Source organism: Talpa europaea (assembly GCF_964194135.1).
Source record: "Talpa europaea genome assembly, chromosome: X".
NCBI classification, from domain to species: domain Eukaryota; kingdom Metazoa; phylum Chordata; class Mammalia; order Eulipotyphla; family Talpidae; genus Talpa; species Talpa europaea.
Window position 1 is genome coordinate 7,304,421 of NC_140081.1, and position 25,584 is coordinate 7,330,004.

General features: G+C 46.7%; 1 protein-coding gene across 1 annotated transcript in view; it reads right to left on the reverse strand.

Annotated features, from left to right (window-relative positions):
* Nucleotides 1–261: 261 nt before the first annotated feature.
* Nucleotides 262–25,584, reverse strand: part of CTPS2 (CTP synthase 2) — a gene marked incomplete at its 3' end in the record, with an annotated part of 73,972 nt that continues 48,649 nt past the window's right edge. Inside the window, exons 13-17 of the mRNA XM_084258040.1 lie at nt 22,196–22,292; nt 13,333–13,388; nt 10,847–10,943; nt 6,193–6,337; nt 262–331 (exon numbers count right to left, since the gene is read on the reverse strand). Of these exons, the coding sequence (XP_084114166.1) occupies nt 262–331; nt 6,193–6,337; nt 10,847–10,943; nt 13,333–13,388; nt 22,196–22,292 (465 nt within the window). The remainder of the gene's footprint in view (nt 332–6,192; nt 6,338–10,846; nt 10,944–13,332; nt 13,389–22,195; nt 22,293–25,584) is intronic.

Here is a 25,584-nt window from a genome sequence, read left to right on the forward strand (position 1 = left end):
TGTTGACTCCTGACCGCAGGTCACTCCACTTCCCCCAGGCCAACAGCTCACTGCCAGCTCTGTCCCTGCGTGCCAGGTTCCCAAAAGCACCAGCCCACTATGTCAGTCAACAGGCGCATCCTGGCGCACGGGATCCCAGGAGACAGACCCAGTAACACTCCCTTCTACGCTAGGACAGCTCATCTGTAAAACAAACACGCACTTAGGGATCCCATCTTACCCACTTGGGCCGTCCCCGGTACCCCGAGTCACGCGTTAGTTTCAGCTTATTTCCAACTCCTCTAGCCTTGGCTCTGAGAAGCTGTCATCGCTGGCATCGCTGTATCTATCACTAGATTAAAAGAGGAACTCATTTAGCAAGGTTTTTTTTAAAAACCAACAACATCTGGACAATTATTCCATTTACAGTTCCAACACTTTCCGTAATTAACCCCCAACTCAGAGAAAATACTAAGGAATATTCTAGCACATTTCAGTCAGTCACCACAGGCCACACACAACGGCCTCCTGTGTGTGACCAGAGGATTGGGTTGCTGGTTTTCATCTTCAATTAGAAGTGACCTATTCAGAAAGTATATAAAAGCATTTCAATTTAGGTCAAAATTTATAATCTTCTGAAGACCACTGATCATTTCTGAACTTTGACAAAAACCCTGCAAGCAGATTGCTCCTGCTCCTTTTCCCTATCAACCAGAGGCATTATGTTAACAAAATGATTTAAAATGAAAGCCTGAGCTGATGGAGCCATTTATTTTCTGTGACTCTACACTGGTCCTATTAGGGTCTAAATCTCAGTATCTGATGTTGGGCATCACTTAGCCCTACGCCTAGTGATCTCAATTTGTTCTCAAGGTCAATAACATAGCATGAAATAGTACCTGGCTGCTCAGAGCTTTTCCATTTTTCACGCTCCCAACAACTGTTTCCTTTGGCAAGAGGAAAGGAGCGAGAGAACAGAGAGCATAGCTGTGTCTCCAACACCCTGAGTCAAGGTTGTCAGTGGTAAGCTGCGGTGTGTCAGCAGTCCCTCGAGTCATGTCCCTGATGCAGGCGAGAGGCTGAGGGGCCCTATTTCCTCATCACCCGCTGTTATACCTGCTTCCTTCCTTCCACACACACACACACACACACACACACACACACCACCTCTAGGCTGGGAAAAAGCAGGGTGATCCCACCCTTGCCTGGTTGTAGTACTTATTAGCCACATACCTTCAGACTGGTCATTTGACTCCTCTGAGAGTCTGGAAAAAATTAATACTAAAACCTACAACTCACCAAAATGTTATGAGGCTCACCTGAGTATGGATAAAGGTGTGCTGAAAATTATATAAAAATATGAGCCATTGTTGTTTACGTGGTTACATATTTCTGACTTGGAATCTCTCAAACAGTCATGCAAAGGGCCAAGCACGTGATTTGCAGACTGTTTCCTGCGCCGGGAGTAGTTCCCGCCCCCATCTGTTTCCCACCCAACAGCTCTCTTTTCCTGTCTGAGGGCTGGTAGTGCCAAGCGCTGCCAATGCATCAAAAAGGCACAGCTGAGTCTAGCAAAGTCAGGCTGGACCTGAGCTTCCTCCTGGCGAAGTTAAATGACTGGCTTAGATCTTTTTTTTCATATGTGTCAGGGGGTGGGGCCGTGATAATAAAGCAAAACATGACCCTCAACAACAGAATTATCAAAATAAGCAATGCTGCTCAGCTTGACTTTACGGCACTCCCACGCCAGCAAAGAGCAAGCGCTGGACTTACAGTGGGGATGATCACCCTCATGCCAAACAGCACTGGAGCCCGCACATTCAATAAATGGTGGGTGCTTATGATTTAGGGATTCATTTTTGCCTCATACAGAACAGACTTAAAGAAATCCATACAATAAAATCATCAGGGTATCTTTTCACTTAATTCAAGGCATCTCAGCCTCATCTGAGGACTAGCCCATCTTTTTAAATAATCATCTGCACACAGATACACTTCCCAGTGGGAGAGTTATAAGGTATTGGGGTTTTGCTTGCTACATTTTATGAAATGGGTACAGATTCATTCAAGGGGAACTTTTAAAAAAAAGATTTATTTATTTATGCATACAAGAACTGGGGTACAGGCAGATCTACTGAAACACACTGCTGAGGGGAGCTGCAGGCGAGACAGGAGAGATCTGCTGCACCATGTGGGTACCTCCCTGGCCAGGGATCAAACTCACGCTGCAATGGCTGTGGATAGCTTCATAGGTTGCATCTTAACCCTTGCACTACCAGGAAGGCCCTCAAGGGGAACTCTTTAACACCAAACTCACTGTCCCATAAGGTAGTCAGAAAGGCAGCTTAGTGATCTAAATTTAAATCAATTCATATCTAATCAAATGTAAGACAACATTCCCTCACTTGCACATATTGAGCCGCACCCCAAGTGTCACAGCCACACGGGGCTAGTGACACTGCACTGAATAGTACAGATGATAGGACACTCCTACCACGGCAGAAAGTTCCATGGGCTGGCGTGGCATTCAAAGCAGATGAAGGGTAATGAAGGGTAATCACCACGCAATTGGTCCTCTGGTTGCTTCCTTTTATTTTATTTATTTACTTATTTATTTATTTTTTCTTTTTGTGGGACCCTCACCGGTGGCCGGGGATTGAACTGGCGCTGCAGAGGCTGCGGGCAGTCTCACAACCCAGCACTCAACCGCTGCGCCACCAGGGGAGGCCCGCTTCCTTTTAGAAATGTGTTTGTGGTTCTGTTTTTAACATCTGGCTCTCTAGTTTATTAAAACCACGGCACATCTCCGTCATGCACGCGTGCGTCCTGAAATAGTGGAAGTGCTCTTTGAAAAAAAATACTCTGCCTCACTATTTGTTCTAAGACAAAATCACCAGCAGCAACACATAGGAATCAGTATCCCTACAGCCCCGGCTTGACTTTTAAGACTGGACCGTGATGGTCCGCCGTGGTTCGGACAAACAAAAGGCTTGTCACAGTCAATTGTCTACAGTTCCTACTAAATTCCCAACATAAGAAAACATGTCTCCCCAGGGGCCAGGGCAAGGCTAGAGCAATGGGCCCTGGCGCTCACCTTTTCTGCTACCCCGAGGCAGTCATTCAACTCTTCTTCATTAACAGAAAGAGGTGGTTGGAATTTAAAAAAGAAAAAATTTTAACGGCAGACTCAGGATTCCCAGTATGACTGAGGCCCTCCAGTACTTTCTATCAAAATCCACTTCATGTGGGAAAAGCATGTTTTAAACAGGATGCTATGCGCACAGCTCTCCCCAATGCGTTGTTACCACTGTACTGACTTCCTTCTCAAAGAGTCCCTGGAAACCATAAAATAGAAGAGCGATGGAATAAAATCTTAGCATGCTTTGAGTGAGTTTTGCATGGAATAGCAAATGGCAGAATGTAACCCCCGCGGGGCGTTAAAAGCACCGTGGTCTCTACTATGATAAACCACGCGTTCCTGGTGGTACCACATCAGCAGGGGGGCAGGGAGTCCCTCTGAGCACAGAGGACCTCTGAACCAGCACTTAAGCCCCAAGGAAAGGGAGAACCAAACGTGTTTTATCAGTGGAACTTCACCAGGAAAGGTCTCCAGGTTTGGAGTTGGTGTCAAATCACAGAGGGGGGAGCTTTAAAAAAAAAGAAGTTTAAAGAACTGTTAAAAAAAAAAAAAAAAAAAAAAAGCAAAGGGCCTCCCTGGTGGCGCAAGGGGTTAAGCACAGCACTGTGAAGCTGTCCACAGCCTCTGCAGCACGAGTTCAATCCCTGGCCAGGGAGCTACCCACACGGCACAGCAGACCTCTCCTGTCTCACCCGCTGCTCCCCTCAGCAGTGTATTTCAGTCAGTCTGCCTGTTCTGCTCCCTGCTCTATCCCTAGTGAATCCTCTCACCCCCCACATCTCTGGCCTGTACCCCACTTCTTGTATGCATAAATAAATAAATCTTTAAAAAAAAAGCAAAAAGGAATTTTTTTTTTCGGTTCACTTATATTTGAAATGTAACAAAGGGGAGAATGTAGTATTTCTCCACTAGTTTAAACCTTACAACACGCCATTATCAACTGTTCCTCACAACAATCCTCAAGGAGGAAGATGGGGAGCTTGGGGACAGGGGCCTTGGGAAAATGACCCAATAAGTGGCAGGCCCAGAAATTAAATCCATAGCACCCACTCTGTTCATGGACACTGCCCCCATGTAAATAAAATCTCTCCACCGGATATGGTAAGAACAGAACGACCCCTGGGAACAACAATCAGAGGTCCCAAAGGTATTAAAGGGAAAAACCAAAAGATAATTCTACATTGAAAACACTGCTGGAAAATGCGCCTGAATTCACGCAAGGAAAGAATATCTTATTCACTGAGTCAAAGAGAAGGCCAGCCAAGTAGAGCTAAGTCTGCCCAGAGGAAGCAATTCACACCCTATTTGCAATGGAGGGGCCTCCACCAATGGGGACAGTGGATTTTGATTCTGTCAACTGGCATCCTAACAGGATATAGATGGATATTCCAGCTCCACCTCTTGCTAAGAGGTTCAGGAATGTTTACCAAGAGCCAGAGAGCGGTGTGAGTTGAGACAAAGGCATTTAAAGCCTTTGGGGAGATTAAGGGGACTGCAAGATGTTCCGAATGGATTTGTGTGGTCAGGGGAAGGCACTAAGAGTTTAAAGCTCCAAAATATAGTGGGGAGATCCTTCTGCCAGGAAGATGGATCAAGAGGAGGCAATCTGGAGAGACCAAGCAGGATGCTTTACAGTAGGCAAGAAAGAGGAGACCAGAACTCAGGTCAGATTAACAACTCAGGTCAGATTAATCACATCCCCACTCTGTTTCCTACCACAGATCAGGCAGTGTGTCAAGTGCTTTACATTTAGTAGGAAACTTCACCTTTGTGACTGCTATGGCAGTGTGTGCCATGACCACCTCATTTTTATAAAGAAATAGATGCCTGGAGGAGTAAGGTCGCAGTCAGCTGGGAAGTAAAAGAGCTGGGTTTAAATTCAGCAAAGCCCACCTCCAGCACCCTTTGAAGCCCAGGCCACTCTCCCTAGCAGCACTGCAGAAGATACGGGTCCCAGCAGCAGGAATCTCCAGGCACTGCTGACTAGGATGGATGGGAGAGGAGTTGAGCCAGGCGTGTGGATGATGTGGATGGCGGGACCCTGGCAGGAAGATGTTTACTCTGATGTCACAATCTCAGGGGCCTGGGGGTATATTCAAAGAGAACAGGACAAGCTGCAGTGCCAGCACTTCCACGCTGTTGGGGCTACACAATTGTAGGTCCAAGTCCTTTCTTAGCTGGACCCCTAGAGGAAAGTCGCTGGGTGGGGGACTTTGGGGTCACGGACACCAGGAAATGACATTCCAGTTGGCAGGTCTGTGCAGTTTTCCAGGAAGTGGGCCCACAGCTTCTATCATATTCTTAGAAGGTTGTCTGTCCCCCCGAAAAGGTAGAGAACTGTCACACTACCTGATGAGTCCCCTAGGACAGGAGATGTGCTCTTACTCAACTAGGACTTGATTCTCTCGTGCCCAGCAGTGATGGGAACAAACTGATGCAGGTGGGACAGGGAATGAATGCTGACGGATGCAGCCATTAGACACTAGGAGCAACTTGGAAAAAAGCACAGGAGGTATTGCGTGCAAAAGGCAGCCCTCTGTAATTAATAAAGACTCTGCAGTGATGCTTTCAGAGCCTGTGAACATCCTGTTTCCCACAACCCTTTCATCCAAGGGTTCGGGCATCCCAGCTGATCCTCATTTGACCTGGTTATTACACTGAGGGTTGCGTCCACATTTTTAATTGGTCTATTTTTTAAAAAAAAATCTTAGTATCATTATGGAATTTTTTGAAACTGTGATGTGTTAAAATCCAATATTTTCACTATTCTTTCTCATGTTCTAATTGTCCAAATGAGGCCAGCAGTTCTTTTAAACCAACTTCTTTGACTTATATGAAAGCTCCTATTTGGTTTTTTAGTCTTTCCTTTTGAGTCCAGGAAAATGGGTGTTTTGATGGTGGCGTTGACATATATCTGAGGAGGTGAGACCCTATCCCCCTACATCATATACAGTGTTGTAAACAGTGTTACCTCAATTACAGAAAAAGATTCTATAATGACATTAACTTTACGAGAATCCTAAGATGTTGGTAACTGCCTCTGGAGTAATTGCTAAGAGCGGTAAGTCAGTTACCTGGAAGACAGTTTGCACCCCTGTTGTAGGTAGGCATTCAGATTCCCAGTTGCCGCAAGCAGTAGGCCCAGGTATGGCGGGGAAGGCTTCATCGGCCTAGAAGAAAACTCAGGATGGAATTGGACGCCAACAAAATAAGGGTGATCTGAAATGAGAACAATCACATGCAATTGAGGCAGGCAAGCATGAGAACTGCTTTAAAGGTCCTATCTCTGAATAAGGAAGTCGCTAAGTGGTGAACGGGTCACTTGCTATCAGAGCCAGTTACTTTCATGATGCGTCTGCACAGCAAAATTTCAGAGTGTGAAACACAGCTCAATCAGCTATCTGCCCTTTACTCGTGGAAGGTGGCAGAGCGCGTGCAATTAAGCAAGACTTTCAACGGCAAGATGAATTCCGCTCTCCCCAAAACTCTTTCCCATGGTGTCCCTCATTCCTGAGGCCTGCTTTCTCTTCCTTGGCTTCAGAAATGGACAGACTCTTCTCCTTTTACAAGGGAAGCATGTCCCGGAAATATAGTCAGTACTGCTGCTTGTCTACACTGGCACCCCTACTCGGCCTTCGCCAACCCATCCTGGGTCATGAAGAATCCCTGGGTGACAAAACGATGATCTTTCAACATGTTACTGGCGGTCACGGCTCAGGCTTGTAAGAGTTCAACATATTTTTATTTTCTTCCTTCTACTTTCTGTATCTTATGAATCTTTACAATGAGCACCCATTACCTACACTACCAGAAGGGAAAATGAAGCTGTTCTTATATTGAGGGAAATAAGAAGCTCTGGGATGAGCAATTCAAGTTCTTCAAGCCGCAGTAGGAACAGAAAAGTAACTTTTCCCAGGCATATGGAGTCCCCTGTTTTGCAATGATCACATTTTGAAATCTGGGTTACAGATTCTTTCCCTAATCAGAATTCTCACAAACTATGCTTATTCCCAGATTAGAAAGCAAATCCTAATTAGAGAGGCAGCAACACCCTAAACCCACAATTGCTACAGTGCAGAGCAGTGTCAGTACGCTGTATTCCCCACTTCAAAAATCATTTGTTATAGATATATACCAAGCTAGAGATAATAAAGTATATAAATAGACATATACATAATAAAAGTTATAATAAAAGTATAACTTTAAACCTTTCAGTGAGATACTTTATCAAATCATTTAAAAAGCTAGTCTGGAATTCAGAAATGCCCATCACTTATCCTGGAGACCCAAAACTGCAGTAGTCAGGAAATGCTGATTGAATGAAAATGTCCAGTCTCTTAAAGGTAGCATTTAAAGCTTTGCTATACAAAATGGTAGCCCCTAAGCCACATGTGGCTACTTCAATCCATTCAACGTGCTCAACAATCCCAAATGGGTAGTGGCTACCATATTGAAAAGAGCAGAATAGCTCCATCATCGTAGCAGGTTCTACTGGACAGCTCCGGGCCCAGGAAAATCCCGTGCAGAAATCCTCTGCATCACACATAGGAAGAAACCTCCTCAAATTAGAGGGACACCAGGCTCTGAAAACTGGGGGAGGGGAATGCTACCTTCTCCTGGGAATGTGTCCCCAACAAGGAAAGAAGAGAAATCACCCTCATTTAGAAAAGGAACTAAGCAATGTAACTTGAAATTTAAGAGGCAGTGACTCTTACAGAACAGCACTGAGGATGTCTCTGAAATGAGCAGACAGTCATTGCATGTTTGCGCTACGACAGACAGAAGCTGCATCATGGACCGTGGTCACAGCCAGGGACAGAATACTTAAATGAATGAATCATTGCTCTGAATCACTTGATTCAAAACATCCTCTACGCCAGTATGAGAAAAGAGACTAAAAAGTTTTTATTAGGCTGATGTTCTACCTGTCAGATAAAGTATCTTTCAAGTAATGCTCTTAATTGCTTTGAACCAAATTAGACTATTCTCAAGCTTTCTTGTTCGTTTTGGAAGATCTTTAGGAAGATAAGGATTGTTGGATACGGTTTCTAAGGTGTAGCTAAGATCAAACACTGCTGGGAGATTTTCCTTAATAAAATAAATTCCTCGCAGTCAGCTTTTAAAGATTTCACAGCAGCTCTCATTTCCTTTCCAAACCACATGAAATTTGAAAGTGTCAACGGGAATCTAAATTCTTGCGATGAAAGAGGTTTGTTAGTGTTTGCTGACAATAATGAGAACCAGGAGAATTAAAAGAGAATAAGTACTTGAACAAAGTACACAAATAGTAATATCTTGAGAAATTCTCTGCCCTCTGGCATGCCTCTTACTAGACTTCAACACTAGACACTGTTCCACATGAAAAACATTTTTAATGATGGGCATTCCCCTTAGAAAGACTATAGGAAATACATCCCTCCTATTCTAATTTAAAATTTTCGTATGGATTGACAATCATAGATGGACTGTCCAATGAAAACAAACAGGACAATACAATTCCACGAGGGACAGACCCTACAAAACCGGGGCAGGAACGTGACGTCTTTGCACTCTAGTCTCCTTCCCTGTAAAGTGGGAATGACATCACCTGCCTTGTAAATGACACAGGCACACGGACACCCTAGTGAGGGGTCTAGTGAGAAGCATCTAGTGCGTGCGCACTCGATGTCCATTGCTTTCCTTCCTTCGGGGTCCGGGGAACATGCTACTGAGTTCAAAGAAGCCTTCTCCAACTTCAATTCTCCTCCCTGCTCGGAACTCCTGAAGCACCTGAACAAATTAGAGACAGAAAAGAAAGGAACAGAAAGAGGAATTTGAAGTCGAGAATAGTGACATGAGCTAGATGGAAAAAGGTTAGAAAAAGAGTCAGTGGTTCAGGTTATGAGGGGACTAAAGTACACAGGTTGAAAAGGTAGGCTCTAAAATTTTATGCTGTCATTTTCAGAGCATCCTGTCCACACTAAGCATTCCATAAATCACACTGGCTTCTCCAACAACTTAGTGTCTCAGGCCCTGCTCAGTCAGAGCCCCGGGCTCGTTGGGAGATACTGGAAAGGGGAAAACCTGGAGGCAGCAAGGAGCTTGAGGACTAGTCTGGGTCAGAGACATCGAGTGCTGGGACTGGGGTAGCAGGGGTAGGAACGCAATCCCAGCGAATCCACAAGTCTTGACAACTGATTACAAGTTGGTGTATGAAGGGGAAGAGGAGCTAATGAAGGTCAATTTCAAGTCTCTCGGTCAGTGGTTCCCAACCAGAGTGAACGTGATGTTCAGGGACATTTGCCAACATCTGGAGATGTTTTTGGTCGTCACAACTTGAGTTGGGGGGAAAGGGAAGTGGGAGAGGTAGATGCTGCCACTGGCATCCAGAGGGTGGAGACCGGGGATGCTGCCAGCCATCCCACAGGGCACAGGGCAGTGCCTACACAAAGAATAATCCCACTCCAAACGTCACAGGTGGCAAGAGGGAGAAACGCTGCATTAGGAGATGGATGATACCTTAACAGAAAGTCAGGAGAAAGAACTAATTTGTAGAGCATGTAAATTTCATTTTCATAAGTTGAGTTGGAAGTGCCAGGAGACTATCCAGATAGACAAATAGGTCAAGCAGACGCCTGAAAAGGTTACGGTCCAGTTAGTTAAGTGAAGTGCATGTATGTGGGTCTAAAATAAGGACTGCCAAACAGTTCTGCACAGGGCCAAATACAACTGTATTAGGCTTTGTGGACCAGAAAGCCTCTTTCCAACTACTTATCTCTGCTACTGCAACATAAAATCAACCACAGACAACACAGAAATGAATGCGTGTAACTGTTCCAATGATCCTTTACTCACAGATACTGAAATTGCACATAATTTTCATGCATCACAAATATTATTCTTTGTTTTTTTTTTAACCATTTAAAGATGGAAAGGCCATTCTTAACTCCTGAGCTGTATCAAACAGTCAGCAAGCTGAATCCGGCCCACAGGCCACAGTTGGCTTCTCTTGAGCTAGAAGGTCAAGAGAAAGCACTGTTACCGAGGACTTCCCGTGTCCTTGCAGTTCTGAAGGACAAGAGCACTGCCCCCATCTGGTAACAATAGATGCAAAGCGGTTTGTGACTAAGCTCCTGAGGGTGTCCCTGCCCAGCACAAGCCACTTCTTCGATGATCTTCCTCAACAGAAGTCCAATCCCTTTGCGGTGGGCTGGGTCTGAGTGCAGTGATCAGTGTTCACAAGTGAAGTGAGTGGCCCTTAGAGCACGAGCAACAGGGAAAGGCAGACCCAGGTGCAAGAAGGGGCCAGGCCCCAAACGCAACAGATGTCAGTGCCAGCCACCTGCAGTGAGTAGGGCACTGGGCCATTCATCCTCAAAGGAGGAGAAAGCAGAGTACCACTCTACAGCAGGCTGCCCGCCTCTGCCACACGCTCTAACCTAGGGGCGAGCGACGAGAAGCGCCAGAAAGGGTGGGGGTGGTAAGGAAGGATGGTCCTGGTGGGGCGGGCAGGCCGGGCCCACACATCATCCAGAGGTAGGTTAAGACTCACAGGTCCCCAAATGATGAAGAGGTACAGGTGGTCTGATTTTTCAAGCACTTTATATTCAGCGCATATTATTTCTACTGTCATGCGTATTTATTTCAAAGGCGAGGGGGGAAAAAAAGAGCAAACAAATGGGTCTGGAGCTGTATCTTCATACATACGGGCAACAAAGGATGAGCGCACACTACAAACATTCTACTTACTTGCCAGTTCAATGATTTCCATCCTCTCCCCATCGACATCCTGACCTACAAAATTTAAATCTTTCTTCTCAAATTGGTTGATCAGCTTAGGGTTCACCTGGAAAAAAAAAAAAAAAAAGAAATAAAGTGTCTTTGGGAAGCAGAGTAACCCAGACATAAGTTTATGAGAATGCACTTCAGGGTCTCCCTGGTGGCGCAAGGGCTAAAGACACAGCGCTTATCAAGCTATAGCCAGCCACTGCGACATGAGTTCGATCCCCAGCCAGGTTGCTGACCCACATGGTGCAGCAGACCTCCCCTGTCTTTTTTTTTTAAAAGAGGCATGTATTTTTATTTTTTTATTTATTTGTTTGTTTTTTGTTTATTTGTTTGTTTATACAAGCACTGGGTACAGTCAGAAGACACGGGAGGGTGAGAGAATTCACCAGAGCCAGAGCGGGGAGCAGAGCAGGCAGAAGGACCAAGGTACACTGCTGAGGGGAGCAGCGGGCGGCAGGAGAAGACCTCCCCTGTCTTGCCTGCTGCTCCCCTCAGCAGTGTATTTCATCAGTCTGCCTGTTCTGCTCCCCACTCTGTCTCTGGTGGATCCTCTCACCTCCCCGCATCTCTAGCCTACAGCCCAGTTCTTGTATGCATAAATAAATAAATCTTTTTAAGAAAATAAAAGAAAGAGAGAGAGGCAGGAAGGAAGTAAGGAAGCAAGGAAGCAAGGAAGCAAGGAAAGAAGAGAGAGAGAAAATGCACTTCATCAATTGCGTGAGTTTTCTATTTCAGCGGTGCTGTGACTTGGAGGCCATGTCGTCGGGTAAGTAAAGTTGTACTGGCCCGCAGCCACACTCACAGTTTTTGTATTGTTTAACAGTTGCTTCTGCACAAACATGAGAGAGTAAAGCAATTGCAACAGAGAGCATGGCCTGCAAATATTGACCATCCCTATATTCAATCCCCAAAGTCTATTTTGTTTTTAAACTCCTGATGAACCTGAGAGAGTCTAATCACAGGTCCTAAATCTGGGAGACTCATCTTCTAGCGCTCAAAGATGAAATACACAAAGTCGGATTATGACTCAGATATTCTGACTGGGAGCCTTAAGACTAGTTATTTATAGTTGTCCCCAAGGTTGCTTCTTCCCTTGAGTTATGTATAATGGACTATCTCTCCCCAAACCACAACTCTGCTTGAGGGTTGAAATTATTTTATTTACCTTGTGATTAACTGCAATGCTTTCTTATCATTACATAAAAGCTCTACAGAGAAGGTTGGAGCGATTTTTCTACTAAAATAGTACTTGTAGGGCTTCCCTGGTGGCGCAAGGGGTTAAGATGCAACCTGTGAAATTATCCGCAGCCACCACAGGTCGAGTTCGATCCCCGGCTGGCCAGGGAGCTACCCACATGGCGCGGCAGACCTCTCTTGTCTCGCCCGCTGCTCCCCTCAGCTGTGTATTTCAGTCAGTCTGCCTATTCTGCTCCCCGCTCTGTCTCTGGTGGATCCTCTCAACCCCCCCCACGCCTCTGGCCTGTACCCCAGTTCTTGTATGCATAAATAAATAAATCTTAAAATAAATAAATAAAACAGTGCTTGTAAATGACAACCCGATGACATGGCCTCAGCCTCTCCCCTCACTCGGCCATCTCCAGCCCTTTCCCATCTAAAATTAAAGCAGTGTCCCACACGTCCTGCTCAATCTTAACTCCACAGGCTTTATTTTTTTAATATTATACCAATTGTCATAATTTGTGATTATTTTTCCTTTTGTAAACGGCTTCATTGAGATATAACTCACATGTCATACAAAGTGTACAATAAGATGTTTTTTAATAAAGGATGGCAATTATCACCACAATCATCCCAAAACAAATCCTGCACCCTTTATCCATCATCCCCCAATCCACTAATAAACCCCAGCCCTAGGCACCCACTAATCTATATTCTGTCTGTATAAATTTGCTTATTCTGGGCATTATATGTTCATTGAATCATATACTATGTGGTCTTTTTTATTGGCTTATTTCACTTAACAGAATCACATGACACTATGCCTCAAACTCAATGTAGACTTCCCAAGTGGTCCCCAAACTCCAAATCCATCAGAGAGGCACCCCTATTCCAAGAGGCAGTTGGTTCCCTTTCAGAAGATGCGAATCTCCCTTTCCCAAACTTGCCAAAACGAAGGGCAGGGGGTTAAGGATGAGGATGACAACTTGTCCTGGCCTAAGAGACAGAAGTTAGGGTAACATAGAATCCCGTTTATCCGTTGTGTAGATATTTAACGATTGTGCCTTTGGGAAAGCAAAAAAAAAAAAAAAAAGGCAGAATCTCCTCACCCATCCACTTCCTCTCAGAAATATGGAGACCCCCTCTTTCCCCGAGCCCTATGGACATCAGGGGCTGGCGGGACATCTTTTCCAAAGGCCCTCTTGTCATTGCTGGGGTTCCCTGCACTACAATGCACAGTCCACAGTAATTCATCATCAAGGCCGTACCTCATACCGATGTCTGTGTCTTTCTTCTATAAAAGGAACATCACCGTAAAGTTTCCCTGTGGAGATACAAGAGTGACATTAATACCGGCCTTCCGGTCCTGACCTTTAACCTGGGCCCTGCATCTCTGAATCCAGCAGGCTAGAAGAAATCACCCAGCGCATCATTATCTGACCAGCTTCGTGACCTCTTTTCTCTTGACAGAACTGCCTCACTTTTATACAACCCTCTTGGAAGTGCAGCGGCATCTTCATTTCTTTGCTTTTAAGACTGCCCAGACATGTGCCCTGTGCTAAGCAGGCATTACAAGAACCAGAGCTCTCCGTGTGTGTGCTGGGATTTGCTGGTGTTTGCCTAATTCAGAGATTCCAAGAAGGTGGCCAGGGTGCAGATATTTGGTGTATTTGGCTTGCATGAGATTGGCAAACAGACAGTGTTTTAAAATAGTAAATAAGTTACCAACATTTAAAAATCAGGAGATTCCTCATACAACTACAGCTTCTTTTGAAAAAATTAGAAGACTGGCAACAGTGAATTCAGTTTTTCATGCAACTATCAGCTGTAGCAGTTACTCCTTCAATGGATGGAGGCTGGCCAATTTTACCGTCCCCACCACTCCCTATTGTCTCTAATCCCAAGGCCCAGTGGAACTGCCGACCATTGATGAGCTTAAGCTATGGCCTTTCTCACCCCTGTTTGACTCATTCGTATTCCCTTCCAGGTCCTACTGACCAGGCTGCTCAGTCTAATGTTGATTCAGGGCTTGTGTCCCTCCTCAAGCCAAGCACCTGCTTTCAAATTGGTTTTCAGAAACCAGGGGTGGGGTCATCACTTTCTGTACCTCCCTCTACCCTTCCTACCACAAGAATCTCTTCCCAAAGCCTGTTAGCACCAGACAGCTTTCAGCTGTGCGTGTCACCAGACACCCAAACCTGTTTGGGTTTCACCATCTACTCTCTTTCAGGTCTAGGCATTTGGTAGAGTGAGATGGGCAGAGTTTAGGTTCTGAACTCAGCTCAGTGACTTTCTTCCTTTTTTTTTCTTTTAAAGATTTATTTATTTATTTATACAAGCACTGGGTACAGTCAGAAGCGCGGGAGGGTGAGAGAATTCACCAGAGCCAGAGCAGAGAGCAGAACAGGCAGACTGACGAAGTACACTGCTGAGGGGAGCAGCGGGCGGCAGGAGAGGTCTGCATGCCATGTAGGACCCTCGCCCGGTGGCCGGGGATCGAACTTGCGCTGCAAAGGCTGCGGACAGCTTCGCAACCCGGAGCTCAACCGCTGCGCCACAGGGAGGCCCAGCGTAGTGACTTTCTAACAAGTGAATTCATCTTGTTAAAATTCCTTTCTTTGGTGCAAAATGCAGCGGGATCCTGGGGTGTCGAGAGGAATAAATGTACTGATCCTGTTAGGTCCTAATCACTGGTGCACAGTCGGGGTCGGCCAAACCTTTCTCCTCTATTTAGGACTTGTAGATTTTAGTATGATCTTCCTTTCATTTCTCTAAAAACATCTACCCTTCAAGTATCAGCATCACTCCCCTTTCCCGGAATTTATTTTTCATGTTCTTTTCTTACCTCAATTTTCTTGTATAAAAATGCTAATTCTGTAGTTTAAAAATGGTAATCCTGGCCTTTAACTCAACAGTGCAGTGTTGCATTCTTTTTTATTGCTTGCTTCTCTTCCCACCATTTAGTATTCTTACCCCATTTTTAACATCTGTTTTCTTACATTTTCTGTATTCTCCTCTTGGCGCCTAGCTGCAGGTGGGCAGCGGAGAGACCAGAACAGGGACTGGAGACAACCTGCCAGACCAAGGATGCCTGCCCCCCCTTATCAAGCTCCCCTTCCACTCTCCTTATGGGACCCCATTCTTTTTTTATGCATACAAGAACTGGGGTACAGGCCAGAGGTGCAGGGGGGTGAGAGGATTCACCAGAGACAGAGTGGGGAGCAGAACAGGTAGACTGACTGACACTGCTGAGGGGAGCAGCAGGTGAGTCAGGAGAGGTCTGCCGTGCCATGTGGGTAGCTCCCTGGCTGAGGATCGAACTCGTGCTTCAGTGGCTGTGGATAGCTTCATAGGTTGCGCCTTTACCCCTTGTGACACCAGGGAGGCCCGGGACCCCATTCTTAATATTGGGTCACTCACCGCCACTCACCTGAGCTGTGAGAAAATCACAGGTAAACAGAAAAAGCCCTTCACATTTATGATCCTAACAGGGACAGTTGATCCCTGGTGCTTCTTCGGTGCCAGCCTCTGTTCTTAGGACCCAGGGGTACACCTGATCTACCCCTCACAAGTGAGCTGGGAGGCAGGAGGCAGGAGGTATTCTGACGTCTGTTGTCACAAGCAGAGGACGAGCGCAGGGGAGTAGCACCATAGTCCGTGAGGGAGATCTGAGGCTACAGGGGCCCCCTAAAGGGGTAGTGTGGCTCCAGGGGGCTGGGCTGCCCTGGGGTTGAAGGGCTGCCTCAGTGTGGGGAGGGAGGCATAAACGCCATCTGCTGCGATTAAAGAAGCAGTGAGCCCATTAGGCATCTCCATCTCCACAAACACATCGGAGGACGGAGGACGGGCACAGGGCCAGCAGCAGCAGGGGGCAGCGCTGCCCTGCACTGGGGCCACCGCAGGGGAGGGGGGGACACTCCTCTCTCCAGGCCCCACCCCGCTCCTTTCGAATTTGTGTCTCTGCAGGACAAATGAAGAAGGCCCGCGGCTCCCGCTCCCTACACCCAGGCCTCCGCCGTGAGGAGGTTTCGGCCGCCGTGAGGCGGTTTCGTGCATCACCTCATTAACCCGGCCGAGGCTTTTCCTGCTGGCTTTTTTCTCCGTAAACTTCCTAACAATCTAATCACACCAGGAACTAGGAGCTGGTTTTCTTTATCAACGTTTTGATAAGAAATAAGAAAGCAAAAGCAATTTTTCTAGCCCATGATATTTTGTTCTACCCTCTCCCCATCTCTTCACCGCTCTCCGGTTTGAGACGGAGCCGCGGCTGCCCCGGGCCAAGGTTTCCAGCCAGCTCCTCCGCCCTGGGGCTCGCTACCCTCGCCGCTGGCCTTCGCTTGCCTCGGTTGCCTCCGAACAAAACCCTCCCTCACAGTAAAGCCGGACGAAGCATTTTAGTCAAGTCCTTCTCCTCCTTAAGAGGAAACGCAGAGCGTCCCTAGCGGGACTTGAGCCTTCTCCCAAGGCAGCCAATGTCCACTCCCGCGCCGGACTCCGGCTCACCCCCAGGCACGCCCCGCCTCCGGCCAGCTCACATCTCGCCGTCCCGGGGGGTCAGCCCTGGTCCCCAGCTGAACAGTCCCCAGCACTGAGGGGCCCCCTAATTACTCCCAATACCCAGAGTGGCACTGGCCACTGAATGGCACCCACAGAGGAAGAAATGCACCCGTTCCCCTTTGACGAGCCCGGGGGCCCAGCCCTGCGAGGTGGCCCTTTGCCTCCCGAGCAGCCTCTGCATTCTGCCTCCGCCTCCTCCCACCGCTGCACACTCCTGTCTCTAAAGGCGAGGGCTCCCTAACCACGCGGGCGTGGGCTGGGGGGCATCGCTACACCAGCTGGACGAGACTGCAGGGCAGCTGTGAGCGGGGTTGTGCTTGGCCGCAGCGCGCTGCCGCGGGCGTCCAGAAAACATGTTTCTGGTCGGGGGCCGCGTGGTTTGCAAACCATGTTGGTCACGGACAAAAGACTGGTCTTCCTTCCTGGATGTCTTGGCAACACAGCTAGGACCCGACTGGAGAAGGAAGCCTGGGGCCTGTTATAGTGTGGACACGCTAGCAAACAAGTTCTTAGGCTCCCCCTGGGCCTGCGCCTGAGTTGCTCTCTTGTAAGTTCACATCTCCAGCTCAGGTGAGAGCCACAGGGAAGACAATTGAGTCTATTCTGGGTGTCTTAAAACCCTCGAATAACAAAGTGCCTCAGTGTTCTCCCAGGCGCCCCCCTCGCCTGAGCTCATCCCCTTCATCTCTAGGCACCCTTCCCTCTACATCTCTCACTATTCAAAGCATCCATGTAACCCCTAAGTGCTCCGGCCACTTCCCCCGCTTTTCTAAAGACCCTAGTGAGTTAATCCATCAAGTAAGGGGTCACTATGAGGAGACAAGTCCTACCTGCCTTGACAGACAAATGGTGTCTTTAAAAAGGGGGCGTCATTTACATGTAGTATATACAGACCAGGAAGGTAGAGCGTTTGACGAGTTTACTGCAAGACGTGGCTGTCAGGTAACACCGAGGGGTGTGACTGTGCTGGCGGGCTGGGGAGCCGGGCCATGAGTCCCAGTGGCAAACTAGGCACCATGAGAAAAGGGGGGACCGCCTTATTCTGTGGCTAAGTTGGGTGTGTACGCAGGCAAACAGCCTCATGGGGGGCCTTCCCTGAGTGCTCCCCAGGAGGGGAGCTGACTTCCTGCTACAGCCACAGGCCTCCTTCAGCCTGCATTTTTTCTCTGTAAACCCGGAATCTGGAAACTCTAGGCAAAACAAGATCCCCTTGGTTTCTTTCTGCTCACGAACTAAGAATGTTTTTCACATTTTCAGAAGGTTGAAAAAATCAAAAGGAAAATAATAATTCATGATGCATGAAAATTACATGAACTTCGAATTCCAGGGCCCATAAATACAGGTTTATTTATTGGCACAAGGCCAGGCCACTCATTCCCATACCTGCGGGTGGCTGTTTTCACTCGACAATGGCAGGGTGGCGTATTTGTGACATAGACCATAAGGCTCCGCAGCTGAAAATATTCATTATCTGGCCTTTTGCAGAAAAAGTTTCCTGACACCTGGCTTAGGTCATTTAGGTAATAGCCTTTGGGCAGGTCGATTCCCCCTTCCCAGGCTTAAGTGCTGGTGGAGACTGCAGACATGGGCCATATACCCACAAGTAAATCAGAGTGGGTGCGGGGAGTTCCTGTCTTGTAGCCATGAAAAGACCTGTCAACGCACAATAGTAAAGGGCTCTTTTTTGTTCTTGCTAATAGAGCTAGAAGGAAAATAATAAAAACACAAGCAAAAAGCCAAGAGGATGTAAGGACACTAAGGTACAGTAAAGGCACTATGAACTGGTTCACCTCTTCTTTCAAACAATCCGGCCCAATTAGCAGTCATAAAAGTGTTCATACTCTTTGACCTAATTGTCTGACTCCTGGAAATCTATCCTAAGGAAACGATTAAAAGAACAAAAACACTGTGTCAAGATGTTGGCATCAGCGTTTTTCTAAGAAAATGCCAGAAGCAACCCGAAATGTTTAGCCATTGGAAATGAATCAGTAGATTCTATGCCCAAGTAAGAGATATGAATGCTTGATACATGAAAAAATTAAACTAAAGACTATTAAAACTAAGCATGCTAGATAGTTTGGAAGACCATGAATATGCAATGAGTTACATGAAGGGTGAAGTAGCCAGCTGAGAAAAATATCTTATTCTTAAGGACACTTGAACCAGTTTCAACAATTCCACACACAGTCATTAGCCCTTTTAAAAGAAAAGCCTTTGCAGACAAAGACAGCACACACATACAGAACACAGGACTGGGTGGGCCTCTGGGACACATTTCTCACAGAGCAAAGAATGACTAGCAGTATTTTCATCCAAATCGATTTGTACCTAAAATCTCCACTCCAGAAAACTCAGATTCAATTCATCAACTTATATGTTACATATAGACAGCTTTTTGTATCTTAGTCATACGTCAAAAAAGCGGTTAAAAATTAAAAGAAAATGTGGGGGGCCTCCCCGGTGGCGCAGCGGTTGAACGCTGGGTTGCGAAGCTGCCCGCGGCCTCTGCGGCGCCGGTTCGATCCCCGGCTGCTCCCCGGTCACCGGAGGAGGATCCCACATGGCGCGCAGACCTCTCCTGCCGCCCGCTGCTCCCCTCAGCAGTGTACTTCGGTCCTTCTGCCTGCCTGCTCTGCTTCTGGCTCTGGTGAATTCTCTCACCCTCCCGCGCTTCTGACTGTACCCAGTGCATGTATAAACAAAAACAAATAAATAAAAAAAAAACATGCCTCTATTAAAAAAAAAAAAAAAAGAAAATGTGGGGCCTCCCTGATGGCCTAGGGGTTAAGCCTCAGCACTACCACCACAAAGGCCTGAGTTCAATCCCCGGCCAGGGAGCTGACTCACATGGCGCAGCAGACCTCTCCTTTCTCGCCCACTGCTCCCCTCAGCAGTGTATTTCACTAGATCTGCCTGTTCTGCTCCCCACTCTGTCTCTGGTGAATCCTCTCATCCCCTCCACCTCTGGCCTACACCCCAGTTTTTCTATGCAAAAATAAATGAAATCATTAAAGAAAGAGAAAAGAAAACACATCATTTTCGTAATCCTTAAGGAACAGGTGACTAAGAAAAGAATTGTTCTCAATGAAGATAAAAATTAGAATCATTCTAGTAATTCAGCCATTGTACCTAGACCTTTAGGCTTTGATTTTACTTCAAAGTATTCTCTTTTACTTAAAAAAAAAAAAAAAAGTACATAAATAAATCCTAAGAAAGAAAGGTGGCAGTTTGGGGAAAAAAAAAAAAAATGCAAGCTCCTACCAAAGATGATGCCAACTAGGAAAAAACCCACAAAACACCATGGTGCCATTTGCTTTTATATTTTTATGACACTCAATAGAGTCCTGCACGGTGATCCTAATCTCATCTCTTATCTCTGTCACAGCCTTTTTGGGACACTGTGGAAGATCTGGCACAGGCAGGAAGGCAAACCTTATGCCTCCTGGGGACCAGAGGGTCATACACTCACTCACATGGCTTTTACAATCTATTCAGTACAATTTAAATTTAACACAGGCCTGGAAACAACCCAAAAGTCCATCAACTGATGAAGGTATATCCATGCAATGGAATAGTATTCAGCCATAAAAAGGAGTGAAGTACTGAGACCTGCTATAAGGTGGATGAACCTTGAAAGCATGGTGTTAACAAAAGAAGTCAAACACAAATACCACATAAGATTCCATAACGGCCAAATCTATGGAGACAAAAAGTAGATTAGTTGTTGCTAAGGCTGGGGGGAGGGGTGTGAGCTTTAAAGGGAACTGGATCTCTTTTTAAGGAGATAAAAATGTGCAAACTTAACTGTGGTGACAGTTGCACAGCCCGGTAAATACGATAAAAGCCAGTGAATTGTATACTTTTAACTTATGAATTGTATGGTGTGGAAATTATATCTCAATAAAGCAATTTAAAAAATTTTTCAAGACAGGTGAAAGGTACTAATTGAACAACAAACAGAGCCTCCATGGTGGTGCAGGGGTTAAAGACTCAGTACTATCAGCCTATCCCCAGCCACTGCAGCACAAGTTCAATCCCTGGCCAGCCAGGGAGCTGATCCACACAGCGCAGAAGACCTCTCCTGTCTCACCCGCTGCTCCCCTCAGCAGTGTATTTCAGTCAGTCTGCCTGTTCTGTTCCCCGCTCTGTCTCTGGTGGATCCTCTCACCCCCCACCTCTGGCCTACACCCCAGTTCTTGTATGCATAAATAGACAAGTAAAAATAAAATCTTAAAAAAAAATAAGAAATAACAAATGTTGGTGTTATATTTAAGACTGATAAGAATCATCAACTCATTTTTGTGTCTACTGTAAAGAAAAAAATTTTAAATCAGGCTGGTTTCCATCAAGACAGATCCAATTTTTAAACATATTGAACACAATGCCCTTTTTAAAAGCCTGGTATGATTGTCACTGCATCTTCTATAGCAGATAAAATTTTAAAGCATCCCATGTCTCACTCACCATCTGTTGTCACTTAGGCAATTGTTTGAACCAAGTTTCAAAGTATTTGAAAACATCTGAAAGCCAAAGAATTGCTAATATGTACAAAGGGAAAACAATTCTTAAATTCTTAAGGAAAGAGAGTCACTTAGGAAACAATGGCTTCTTATCCAGAGGAAGTAGGGAAAAGTGTATACCTTGAAACCTTTCCATTTTAAACTCTTATTGTTGCTAGGAAGCTTTCTATTTCTATTCTTTGAAGCTGCTTATTATCTCTAGAGGAGAAACTCACAATTTCTGGTTTTTTCCTTCAAGAAGGCATTTTTCTAAAGTATTCTAACTTCACAGGAATGATGCTGACATCTGAGAGACCTGGGTCCCCTTCCTCTGCACCTGGCCCTCTTAGCACCTCATGACCCCCTCTATCACACTTCCTGTTGGTTTTGAGGCTCCCGGGCAGGGCTGGTATCTGTACCATTCACTCCTGTATCTGCAGAATCTAACACATTTGGCACGGAGCAGGCCCTCAAGATCTGTTTATTATGTTGAATTAAAGACTTTGGTGTTTTACATGGTTATTTCCATAAAATATGTTACTCTGTGGGATGGCGGGGAGAGTGCCACAGACATGAGAACCTTATCGGGAGTAGGAAAACCAGCCAATGCCAGGTGGCAAGCCACATTCTGTTTTCCTCTCCCCAAGCTGGAGCTTCCGGGGGACCAGAGAAACACAGTGTGAGAGACGTAGCTGCCCTCCTTCTCAAGAAGTCCATGAATTAGCCACTAAAACCAGCCAGACACGCAGCAATTAAACAGGGAGCGGGGCCCAGTGCAGTGGAGAGAAGAGTGGGTGCAAAAGCACTGAGCTGGAATCAGGGGTCTCCCAGTTCAGGGGCATCTCAGGGCCCTTGGTTGACTCACAAAGCAGCCCCCCCTGGGCAGGGTTCACGAAGAGTAAAGGAGAAGGGGCGTCTGTGTGTGTACTACCAACGCAGGGGCAGACAGGTGAGAGGCAGAGCCTCTAGAAGGGAAGGGGTTGGTGGAAGGGCGGGGTGCACCTCCACCGGGCGTTGCACACTCAGCCATGCCAAAGACCAAGGTCTTGGAAAACAAATGATCTGAGAAACTTACTTAATATTGAATTCTCAGTCTTGAAAACGGTTCTTCTCATTCCCAGCCTCATTGTTCCTCCCAAGTTGCCGGGGTGGTGTTCGGGCATATCAATCACCTGCGAAAACAAAACAAGTTTGGTTTTGCTATTTTGTAAAAATGTGATTTCCCAAATTTCAAGCTTCACTTTTAGAGGAATGATCGGTGGGGTAAGGATGCTCCCTAAACAATAAGATCGAATCATTCCTTCCAAGTTTCCTCCTCCAATATCACCATGCTTTCCACACTCCTCCTAGCGCGCTCTTTTTCGTCTCTGCTTCTCATCAGTCATTCAAATCACTCGTAAAAAATTCATCAGGAGCAGCTTTATGACCTTCCTCCTGTCATTACTCAACCTGTCGGTCCAGGCAATGTTCACTCTTCGCGTTCTGGGCTTCTGGGGCCTCCCACTTTGGTATTCACACCCCCCCATAATAACAACCCCCTCCCACTGCCCACTTCATTCCCTAAAGATCCTCCAGAAGCAAATCTGTCAATCTTGGTGGAGACGCACAGACATGCCTCATTTTTTCGTGCTTTGCTCAACTGTGTTTCACGGATATTACATTTTTCACAAATGGAAGGTTTGGGGCCAGCGTGCAGCAAGCACGGCTCCAGGCGCCATTTTTCCAGCAGCACGGGCTCACTTTGTGTCTCCGGGTCGCAGCGAATTAAAGTAAGTGCATTTTTTTAAGACATAAGGCAATTGCACACTTAACAGACTAGAGTCTGATGCAAATGTGACTATCACACACACTGGAAAACCAAATGACTCACTTTATTTCAACATTTGCTATATTGCGGGGGGTCTGGAAGAGAACCTGAAATAAATCTGAGGTATGGCACTATACCAAAAGCACTTTTAGAATTCCTTTCTTGAAAGAAAAAAAAGCAGTATCTATTCTAGCACATTCTGTAGATCAGCATGCTACCCTCTCCCCCTCTCCCTCCCCCCTCCTATCTAACCTGTCAAGTTCTGTCAGTTCACCCCCTCCAGACTTCCCATGCACAGGCTCCCACCTCCAACTAAAGCACAGCCCCTCACTCAGGCCACAGCCAGACTTTCCTCACAGGCTGCCCCACACTCCCCCTCCTAGGGCCCCAGGCCACCCTGCAGGCGCAGGCAGAGTAGCACCTGCTTGAAATCCTTGACTTGGGATATCAGCCCAGCCTAGCCCTCTAGCCTCACCCCACATGACTCCCCGTGCACCCTGAGCTCTGGTCACCGAGACCATCTTCAGTTCTTCAACTGCCTCTTCCTTCCTCCCACATGGGGACTCAGGACATGGTGTTCCCTCTACCCCAAACATGTTCTCCCACCCCACCCCCTTTTTCTTAAATTAAGCCATCCTCCACCTTGAGGCCTCAACTCAATTAGCATATCCATTGTGAGCTTCCACGGAGCTGACAGTCCAGGGGGCTCCGCTGGCCTGGTCCATCCTCTCATCCTCTCATCCTCGGTTTGGGTGCAGAGAGTGTGCTAGACTTTACATGACTGAGAGCCGGAGCAGCTTTTCCTTACCACAGCACGCCCAGCCCCTCACAGGTGAGCAACAGCCCATGGTGCCAACCGCACGGACACACGAGTGAGCGAATGAACTCAGACTCGAGCATTTCAGATTTATCTTGATGATTAATTCACAGAAATTCAGAATCATGTGATTTTTACGAAGAGCCTCTTCTCACCAGGCGTTGGTCTGTTTCCTCATCTGTTTAAGACCCTCTCATGACTTCGTTTCAGCTTTCTTTTCTAAGTTGTGAGAACAGGCTACCGGCGAGATAACCTGCTGAATTCGGATTGCTCAAGCTTCCCGCTCATAAAAACCTTTCCGTTTCTTTCCCCCCCAAACCCTAACTGCCACATATTGCTCTGTAGAAATCCTTCACAACTGTAATTTCCTGAGGTAAAAATTTTCCAAGAACTTGTCTGATCTTATCAACGCCCCAGAACTTTCCAAGCCATCTGAACCCTGTGTCCCAAGTACACTCTAAGAGTCATTGAGGGGAAGGGGTGGAGAACGAACTTGATTACCCCCTTGTTGGATGGAGTGCTCAGTTCTGAAGTGCTTTTGGCCTTGGCGTCTCTTTCCTATCTTCTCTGCTTGGCTAATTATGGCTAGATAGTATTATTGAGGAGGGGTGAGAGAGGGCATTAGCGTCCAGTTCACAAACCTGAGCTGCTTTTAAACGCCCAGCCCCTTATGTATTTTCTAGGAAAGAGCAGATAAGACTGCACCACACGACACAGAATCTAAGAAGTCCTAAGTTTATTCACAGCCTCAGTTTCCGCTTAAGCCATCTGGGAGGCCCACAGCCACGAAGCCGTCCTGGCCTGTGGTCCTCAGCCCACCCCGACTTACAGCGATGAAGTCTACCCAGGAAGAGTCTTTTCATGCAGTTTGTTCAGTTATTGTCTTTGGTAGTCAAGAAATGTTCTAGTATGAAGCATTGAGAACAGAGTCAAATAACCCAACCGAAAACAGGAAACCTGCCTTACTGCCTACGTGGAACAAAACTGACAAACGCAAGACCAGAGAAGAATTCCAACATTAAAGTGGGGGTGAGGAAGAGAAGGGAAGATCTGCAAATTCCTGACAGAGCCCCAGGAGGGGCCCACTTAGAAACCAGGAGATAAATAGCAGGAGAAACAGCTGCCAGAGTCCAGGGTGGTGGAGCGGAGGTGAGGGCTGCTGAATTTTTTCCTGAGAGGCCTTTTGCAGGAAAAGCATATTGTCTGTGTCTGGGAAGCTGGGGACATGGGGAGATCCCCAGTGGTCCAAGGGCATCGGACCTCATCCCCCCATCCCTCTTCCCTCCCTTGAAGCCCTTCAGTAAAGTGGCTTGAGTCTAAAAAAGAAAAAAGCAACTTCGCGCACAGTATTACTTCAATGAAAACACAAACTTAAGGCCCAAATGGTGAAATGTACATTTAGGCCTTACATGACAGTAGCAGTTCACGCATCCTGGCCGCTTTCAGGATCCGTCAACACAACCTTCTCCTGGAATGACAGCCGGGAAAGGAGCACCAAGGGTGTTCCTCCACGGTGACCCTCTGGTTAAAACATGTGAGCACAGTAACCAGCCGTAAAGGCAAAGAAAGTGTTAGAGCAAAGGGGGGCAGTGCGTGCAAGTAGTTTTCCGACTCTGAATGATACCCTGAAGGTTGGAGAAAAGGAGACAAGCAGAGCAAAGACAGGTAAGTTGCCCTCTGGGGTCTGGCTTGGGAGGGCGGGCTGGGGGACCCCCATGACACACTCAGTGAAGGTTGACCAGGCCAGGCACAAGCTGAGGGCACCCAGCACTCTGGAAGGGGAAGCTGGGGAGGCAGAAAGCACCACATCTCCCCACCAGCCGCCTTGCAGAGTTTCCAG